General features: G+C 45.7%; 1 protein-coding gene across 1 annotated transcript in view; it reads right to left on the bottom strand.

The window, feature by feature from the left end:
• Casq2 (calsequestrin 2) overlaps positions 1-8,559 on the bottom strand; it is a 65,130-nt gene that overhangs the window by 41,321 nt on the left and 15,250 nt on the right. Inside the window, exons 2-4 of the mRNA XM_004641722.3 lie at positions 7,540-7,624; positions 4,339-4,439; positions 1,733-1,844 (exon numbers count right to left, since the gene is read on the bottom strand). Coding sequence (XP_004641779.1) covers positions 1,733-1,844; positions 4,339-4,439; positions 7,540-7,624 — 298 coding nt within the window. The remainder of the gene's footprint in view (positions 1-1,732; positions 1,845-4,338; positions 4,440-7,539; positions 7,625-8,559) is intronic.

Below are 8,559 nucleotides of genomic sequence, written 5' to 3'. Positions count from 1 at the left end.
AGTTCAATCCCCGGTACCACCAAAAAACGAAAAAAAAAAAATACTGTGTGCTTGGACACAAGGTCAAGATTCTTATTCAAATTCTAGGTATTTCATTTGAATTTTTATAATGTAAAATGTGTTATGTTTTCTATTTTTTTTTAATTTTTATTTATTTATTTTGTGTATGTGGCCAGCTCAGCCCACCAGGGGGCGGGCTGGCTGGCATCTGGTGCTGGGGGATTGAACCGCGGTCCCTCTATTTTGCTTAGCTTAGCTTGTTCTAAGTAGGCTCTTTAGACCACTGAGCCATCTCACCAGCCCTGTTTTCTATTTTTGTACTTTATGATTATTATATAATACAAAGTAAAAAGTTTCCTGACATCTAATTCCCTTCCCGTTTAGGTACGCTTTGTGCCCACGAGCATCCCCACATTTCCTGTGTGCCGTGACAGGTGCATGTGTGTGAACCGCAACATCAGATTCTTGGAATATAAATGGTGACTTCACCATCTGTTGGCTGTGTCATAATAGGTCAGTTAGGCAAATGTTGTGTCGCATCCTTTGATCGTCATGAAACTACAGGCAACAGTGATAACTCCCTCGCAGGCTTGCTGTGAGCATGAAATTCTCCATCCGGAAAAGATAAAGTAGGGCCAGAGCAGAAGAAGCTCCCTGGAATACTCGGCACTGAGGCAAAGCTCCCTGGCTGGCGCCTCCCGCAAGACGCTCTAATTTTAAGCATAGGGAATGCAGGTTTCCATGAAGCCAATGAGAAGATGGTCACACTGGGGCATGAAGGAGAGCGAACAGGTGGGCTCTTGGTGCAGCGACTAGGGATGTCGGTGGGCAGACTGGGTAGGCAGACAGCTTGACAAAATTTCAAAATATTGTGGGATTTCTAGAAATAGCCATGGCTTCTCGGCCTTTGGGCTAAGACCAAGTGTAGTATCTAGGAACAGTCATATGCGGCCCACATGTGCACCTCCTCCTTGTATCGATGCTACCTGACTCCCCGACAGCTGTGCCCCCCGCCCCCCGCCACCACTTGCCCTCTCTTCTAGGTTTACCTCACTGGGCCCAGGCCACAAAACATTGCTTTAATGTCCTGCAGTAGTTGCCTTTCCTGCACCCTCTTCCTCTCCTGCTCAACCTCTTCCATCCCAGGCTGTGCTGATGCTACAGTAGGTCTCTACCCACTCAAAATGTGGCCACGAAGCTGGCAGAGGGAATGTGCCCAAGGGTGCGCTTGGTCATGGCAGGCAGCCTGGTCTGAAAAGGGGCTCAGCCAGAAATTTTCCATATTCTTAGCAGCTAAGCCCACCTCTACCCAAATTTTCTTTTGATGTTTTCCAATGACAGAAGAATGCTTCAGCTGGTGAGTACAAAGCTGCCAAGGCATTTAGGCAGCCTTCCGTGGAACCCATTCAGAAGCCACTCCATCACGGACATGGACAGGTGGGAAGGAAAGTGGAAGGAACACACACACATACACACACACACACACACACACACACACACCATTGTAAGGCCAGAGCACAGAGCACCTGGCCCAAATTTAACATTTTTCAGCCCAGCAAACTGCTTTTCAGAATTTCTGGATGTGTCCTGTTGTACAGGATACAGAAGGATTCCAACCTCCATTCCCCCAAGCAAACGAAATGCTGAAGATCCATCTTCTGTTGGGGGAATCTAACAGCGCTCCTTGGGAACCCAACCTTCTACTGCCAGGCAGAGCTGACAGACGACTTACGTTCTGAGTCCTCACTCTTGAAGAAGCCAAGGAGTTTGATCTGGTCCTCGATGCGCTCGAAGGCTTGGACCTCGAGCTTGCTGTTGATGATCTCCACCGGGTCTTCCATTAGCTGAAATGCACACACACACACGTGCTCACAAATGTGTGCAGATAAGATAACTTTGCCCATCCCGCTGGGGAAATAGACCTCTTGGAAGGGAAATTGCAGTTGACCTCGCTGTTGTGACCTTCACCATGTGCCCCACTCTGCCCCTGGGAGCACAGCAGCTGTCCTTTTGGAGGAACTGATCTTAACTCAAGGGATGAGATGACTTGTCTGAAGCAAATGTTTTTCTCTTGCTAGCTTTTTTTCTTTGTTTTTAATGGTAAATTGATAAATAATAACAACTATACCCATTAATGGGTTTAAAAAAGGTGTTATGAATTATGCATATAGTGTGGAATAATTAAGTCAAACTACTTGCATATCCATTATCCCAAGTACTTATAAATTTTGTGATGAGGACATTTGGAATTTACTCTCTTAGCAATTTTGAAGTGTATGTTAATTACTATATTCTCCATATTATTCAATGTATCTCAGAGGGGAAAAAAAAAAAACAACCTTGCATACCTTCTGTCTGATTTCAACTTACAGCATTTTTAAAATGTATTTGGTACAGGGTCTTACTATGCAGCTCAGCCTCCCCAGAGCTGGAATTACAGGCTTGTGCCACTACACTGGGATTCTGGCTAGCTCAGCCTACCCTGGGCGAAGGGCTGGTGCTGCCTGTGGTGCCAGGCATCGAACTGTGGTCCTTGTGCTTGTCTAAGCAGGCGCTTTAGTCTGCAGAGCCATCTCGTCGGCCCCTCAGCTTACAGCATCTGATCATCATGTCCCCATGCCCTCCCCCAACCTCGTAACCTGCATTCTGTTCTCTGCTTCTTTTCGAGTTCAATTGTTTTAGGTTCCACACATGAGAAGACACACGTATTTGTCTTTCTGTGCCTGGCTTACTATACTTCGGCATGTTGTTCTCTGATTCCACCCAGTGTTATAAATTATAAGATTTCTTTTTAAATTTTACTTATTTATTCTTTTGGCTAGCTCAGCCTACCCTAAGGGCAGAGCTGGTGTGACATGTGGTGCCAGGGATCCAACTGCAGTCCCCTGCACCTGCCTAAGCTTGCCTAAGCAGGTGCTTTAGACTGCTGAGCCATCTCATTGGCCCCCAAGATTTCTTTTATAAAAATTGGATAAAATTTTATTGGACTACATTTTCTTTATTTATCAGGTGATGGACAAATTAATTGTTTGCATAACATCTCTTATCACTTACCAAATTAGGAATGGGCAGGTTGCCCACCTCTGGTCTAATGGGGTTAAATTTGCTGAAGCAAATTTTTTCTTGACTCTTAAAAAGAACAATGGTGGGGCTTGGGATATAGCTCAGTGGAATAAGTGCTTGCCTGGCAAGTGCAAGATCATGAGTTCGATCCCTTGTTTGAAGTCAGATTTGGGTTTTTCCTCTCCCATTGGATAGGAATGAGGAAGTGAGATACATTACTCACTTCTGACCATCTTAACACTGACTTAGGGAGAGCCAGCTTCAGGGAAAAGGCCAACACTGACCACAGAATCGTCTGTGGTTCACAGCATAAGAGCCAAGTTTTAATCAAGTCAAAAATCTTAACTCTAGTTTAGTGTTTATGTGGGTCAGTCATACTGTTCATTGTTGAAAGTAGCAGGAGTCTCATTTCCAGAGTCTGTCAGCTGGTGAAGCCGAGACAGTGCCATTTGGCCCGGAGTTGGGATGTGCTGCTCTTAAGGTTTTCAGGTCTTACTGGGGTAGGTCAATGAGATTGCCAAGAAGAGACTATGGTCACATTGGGGGGAGGGGCATGTGATGGTCTTCAGCTCACTTCTGACCTGCTCTCTGGCTTTTGAGGTTGTAGGAAACAAGCAACAGGCCACTGAGCACCAGCGTGCTTGGTATGGATGTCCAACAGCAAGATCTCTGTGCCAAACATGTCCCACAGCATTTAATTTCATAGCTATTATGAAGAATTGAAAGCTTATTTATCTATGACTGCAAGATTTTTGGTGTTTCCCATGCATCTGAATGTGTAGGTCTGTGTGTGGTATCTTCACGGCTAAAAGTGACTGTGATTTGGGGGTATTCCTTAGCGCTGCCTGTTCTTTATGCTGCTTTGAGGCTGACTCAGGGTGACTCACTGATTCTTCCTCTCTGTGGGTGACCAGTGACCCCCTTTGTCTCTCCACTGCCTGGTTGTTCCCCAGCAGCCCTGGAGCAGGCCAAGGAAATTTCAGTGGGTCCTGGGGCGTAACTAGTAGAAGAATAAGCACTTAACGACTACATGGGCCAGATTTGCGACCTACAGGTCACTAATCATCAGTTTTTTGCAGTCACTTAGAGGTCAGCTTCCCAGAAAAGGTAGAGAGCACTGTGATGTGGACATTGTTTAGACTTTTGTGAAGGCTGAGAAAGCCGTCTTAGACTGCGTCAGAATCTCCAGCTTTTCTGTTCCTCCTTTGGGGCTTTACCTCCCCCTCTATCTGAGTGCGGATAGCTCCACACAAGGCCACTGTGTGAAATGCTTACATCCAAGAGAAACTCCACCAGGACGTCAGCTGCAAACTCGCCATCAAACTCAATTGTGCGATCTCCCTTAAGCACGTAGAGGCTTCCTTCCTCATCAAAACCTGGAAGAAATAGAAAGGCACAAGGACAAAATTATTAAGCAACTGTGGGGAACTGGAGTTACCCTAAGGACAAGTTCTGTCCAAATAATACTTCTGAGGTGCACTGCAAATAGACATTTAAATTGAAATAAGAATTAATAGTTTTACCTGGATGTTAATTTCAAAGAAAAATTTATTTTCCATCCACTACTGCTTTAGTTTTCCAAAAATTACTGTTGAACGCATGTTATTCTCCTTATCAAAAAGGTTTTTTTATGTATTTAGTACAAGGTCTACAGGGTCTCACTACACAGATTGGACTCATAGTGATCCTCCTGTTTTCAGCCTCCCAAGTGCTGGGATTACAGGCGTGAGCCACCATGCCCAGTCTCAATCGCCATCTCAGCGTACCCCAGGGGGTGGGGCTGACACAGCACACTGGGAATTGAGCCCTGGTCCCTGTGCCTAACTAAATAGGTGCTTTAATCTGCTGAGCTATCTGGCCGGCCCTTCAAAAAGTTTCAATACCCGCCGCCCACCTGACTCCTTAACCAGGCATCCAAGTCCCTCTAGCATCTAGTACCAGCCCTACTGCTTCTGTTCATCCTTGGCTTGACCCACAGTCCACTGAGAATGGATCCTAGGCTCTCACAAACTGATATAAAAGGGGTGTGGAAATATATATATATATATATATATATATATGCCAGAAATAGCTCAGCAGCACAGCTCCTCCCTGGTAAGCATAACTTCCATCTCACCTCGACTGGATTAGTTCTTTGGGGACTCAGTTTCCCTATGGTTCAGCCAGTCTTGACGAGCTCATGGCGTTACCAATATGCAGGCTCTCGCCTAACAGTGTGTCCCGTGAGGGGTGAGGGAGGACCATTGTCCTGTTGGCATCTGTGCTGGGCAGAGCCTTGGCACCTGAGCAGCGCCCCACAAATGTGTGTGGCCACCCTGAAAGGCTTGTATTCCTGTCCTAGCAGAAGCACACATGTCTTCATCACCCTGTTAGCCAATAGGAACTGCAAGGGAAGGTTCCATCTTCTCCTCCACTGCCCTCCAGCACCCTGGTGTAATGTTATATATTTTAACAAATGCTTATTGGAAAATTGCATTTTCCCTCAGGAATGCTGAACAGCTGAGGCTGGGCAGTTATTCCAACTGCACAGTACCTTTAATTCCTTAGATTAATTGTTTTCTAACTCTTCCTCAGTGAGAGAATGCTTTCTCTAAATAAACACTTCTGCAGACCCTGCAGGAGACAGGAAGGCTGCGCTGCTGCTTGCTGTCCGTCTCCAGGCTTGCCTGAGGAGCGCCCAGCATACTGTTGGCTAACTGAAAGGAGCGGCGTGAGGAATTCTTGGAGCTGGTAACAGCAGACCTCAGAAGCTAGCAGAGGGAAGGGCCATCAGCCAGGGGCCTGCTGCTAGATTCTGTATGAGCACAATCAGCTTGCAAGCTACTAGAGTAGTTCCAGCTCAGCCTGATAGAAGCCACACTAAGGCAAATGAAAGAGCAGCTGAAGGTGAAGGAGCGGATTCACAAATAAAATTATGTCCTGTAAACCCCACGGAGCCAGCAGGCTGGGACGCTTCCCTCAATTCCTCCAAACTCCACTTGTTTGTTAGTTTAAGCACTGGGGCCTGAGCACAGGGCTTTATAATGCTAGCCAAGTGTTCAACCAGTGAACTACGCAATCTTCCCTTCTAGGCTGAACTCGAAAAGAATTTTATTTATACATATTAAGCCTCTTCATGTCCTTTGCTAACTCACTTTTATCAATTCTTGTGCAGTTTGTCCTCCCTAAATTGATTGATTGATTGATTGATTGATTGATTGATTGATCGATTGGTACCGGGAATCGAATTCAGGACTGTGGGCTGATCAGGCAGGGGTTTATGCTGCTAAGCTATCTCCCTCACTAGGTTTACACATTGTTGGAATACTAGCAGTTTTTTTGAAGTTCACTGAAAAGTCTCCAGAATATAGCATATTCACTGAAACAGTGGAAAGGGAGATGAACAGGTATCAATTGGCTCTTGGAGGAGAGAGAGAGAACTCACTAAATTGTTTTTGACTCTAGGAAAAGTTTACTGTACTTTGTTCCCATGCACATGGAGGAAAAATGACTTTCCTTAACATGTCTTCAGGGACAGAAACATCACAGGCAATCTTAGCAAGTCATTATCATTTTAGAGCCATACATTCTTCCTATGTCTAACTAGTCTCCTGAAATTTAAGTATTTTTTAAAAAGGCTGATCACCCAGAAAATAGTTGTTCATAAATTTCTAGTATGATAAACTTTCATACACCTGAAGATATTTGTTGAACTACCACTGAACTTACTATTTTTTTTTTCTGTGCAAAAAGTTTTCCCTGCAAATCCAATTAACCTCTCTTCAAAGGTCCTGTTTTATAAGCTTTTGCTATTTTTTTAATAGCCATCCTTCACTGGTCATGCAGAAAAAGCCAAATAGCCAGCACATGGGTGAGGGTGTTTGGAAATGAGGAGCTGCCTCTACCCTCCTTCTTGGGATTACAAGGTAAGACTCAAAGAGCATTTGCAGTTAAGCATGACATATTGACCCAAGAGATTACAACTTCTACCGCGTAGTCACTTAACCATATCTCACTGAAAGCCTTTCCCTCATCTTTGCTGATAATGTCCAGCTGGGGTTTATCCTTAAATGAGAAACCCCTGAGGCCCTGGAGTCGCCCTCCTCTAGTGTCATCTTTTGCTGGTTCCTTCTGTGAAATCACAGGTGATGGACGAGGACAGCATAACTTTCAGCAAGATCTCTGCCTGCTGCGCTGCAGGACACAGTGTTTTAGCCTACTGTAGGAACCAGAAATTAAGGCTTGGGTCTTTAGCATCAGTTTTTCTGGGAGACCCTCTTCATGGCACCATTGCAAACATATATTCAGTGACATGTGAAACCACTCACTTCAGGCCTAGATTTACTTTTATGAAACTCTTTCCCAGCCCCAGGTAGGAGAGGTCATTGAATCTATATGCAAAAGGCAGCCCAGCTGTCATGCAAGAACAAAGCCAACTACTTTTGTTTTGTAACTCACACTTGTTTCTACCTGAAAAATCTCAAACATCACACATACCCAGCTTCTTGGCGAGCCTGGCTTCTTTCTTGGCATCCACCATCACAAAGCCTATGTCCTTGTGCTCCAGGACCTGAGCCACAAGCTGTAGAGACAAAGAGGAGGATAAGTGGGCTAACAGTGGAAAGATGGTAGAGAAAGCACAGACGGCGCTCTCATATACCAACAGGAGGGTTTCCCCCCAAATGTCCTGCTGCCCTGTGACCAACGGGAGCAACAGCAAAGGGATCCTGTGCTTGTCCCTAGGAGAAGAACAAGTCAGCGAAGTGCCAAGAACCAAACAGAGAACATCTGAGGGGCAGAACTAAGAAGGAAGTAAGATCTGGAGGATTATAATACTGTCCACACTCCTCTTTTCTGCTTTCAAGGAAGGAGAGAGAAAAACAGGAAGGGAATCCGAGTGCCCTAATGCCCATGGATACCTGGCACCCTTGCCACCCTGAACCCTTTCTCAGCTGCCAACTAAACCTGAGGTGAGTGCGCAGGGATGAAAGAGGCTCCAATTCCAAACACAGCCTCCTCCTCCCTGAGCTTGGGGAGTAGGAACGCCCAGGAGGCCCCTCCTGGTGGGCTCCAGAGGTTTCCGAGAGCCCACTGAGAGGAAGAACCAGAGAGTGTCTGGGGTGGAGGCCCACCATGCCAGAAGGCCAGCAGGATACAGCAGTATCCTAGGTGGATACGTGGCTGGAAACTACTGTGTCACCTAACATACTCACTTGCGGTTTCTCCTCATGGGTGAGGAAAATAGTTTCCTAACCGTCCCAAAGCCTGGAATACTCTTCAGTTGTGATTGGAATTCTTTCCTGTAATCTGCAACCATTCACCTGCTGGTTTCGTTCAGCTGGTTCCTTCTCAGTCTTGCCTGTTTGCAGTCTACTCTACAGAATGGTGTCATCTATCAAATGCTGATGGGCAGTGCCTGGGTACTGGGACAGTACTCATGGTCACTCCCTCCAGAACCATGAGGGTTTTCTTTGACTTACGCTGATTTTTTGGAGTACAAAAAAGAACTTTAAAAAA

Source organism: Octodon degus, unplaced genomic scaffold, assembly GCF_000260255.1.
Source record: "Octodon degus isolate 3935 unplaced genomic scaffold, OctDeg1.0 scaffold00140, whole genome shotgun sequence".
Classification (NCBI taxonomy): Eukaryota; Metazoa; Chordata; class Mammalia; order Rodentia; family Octodontidae; genus Octodon; species Octodon degus.
Note: the sequence above shows the minus strand (reverse complement) of the source record. Positions and strands in the feature narration are given on the sequence as shown.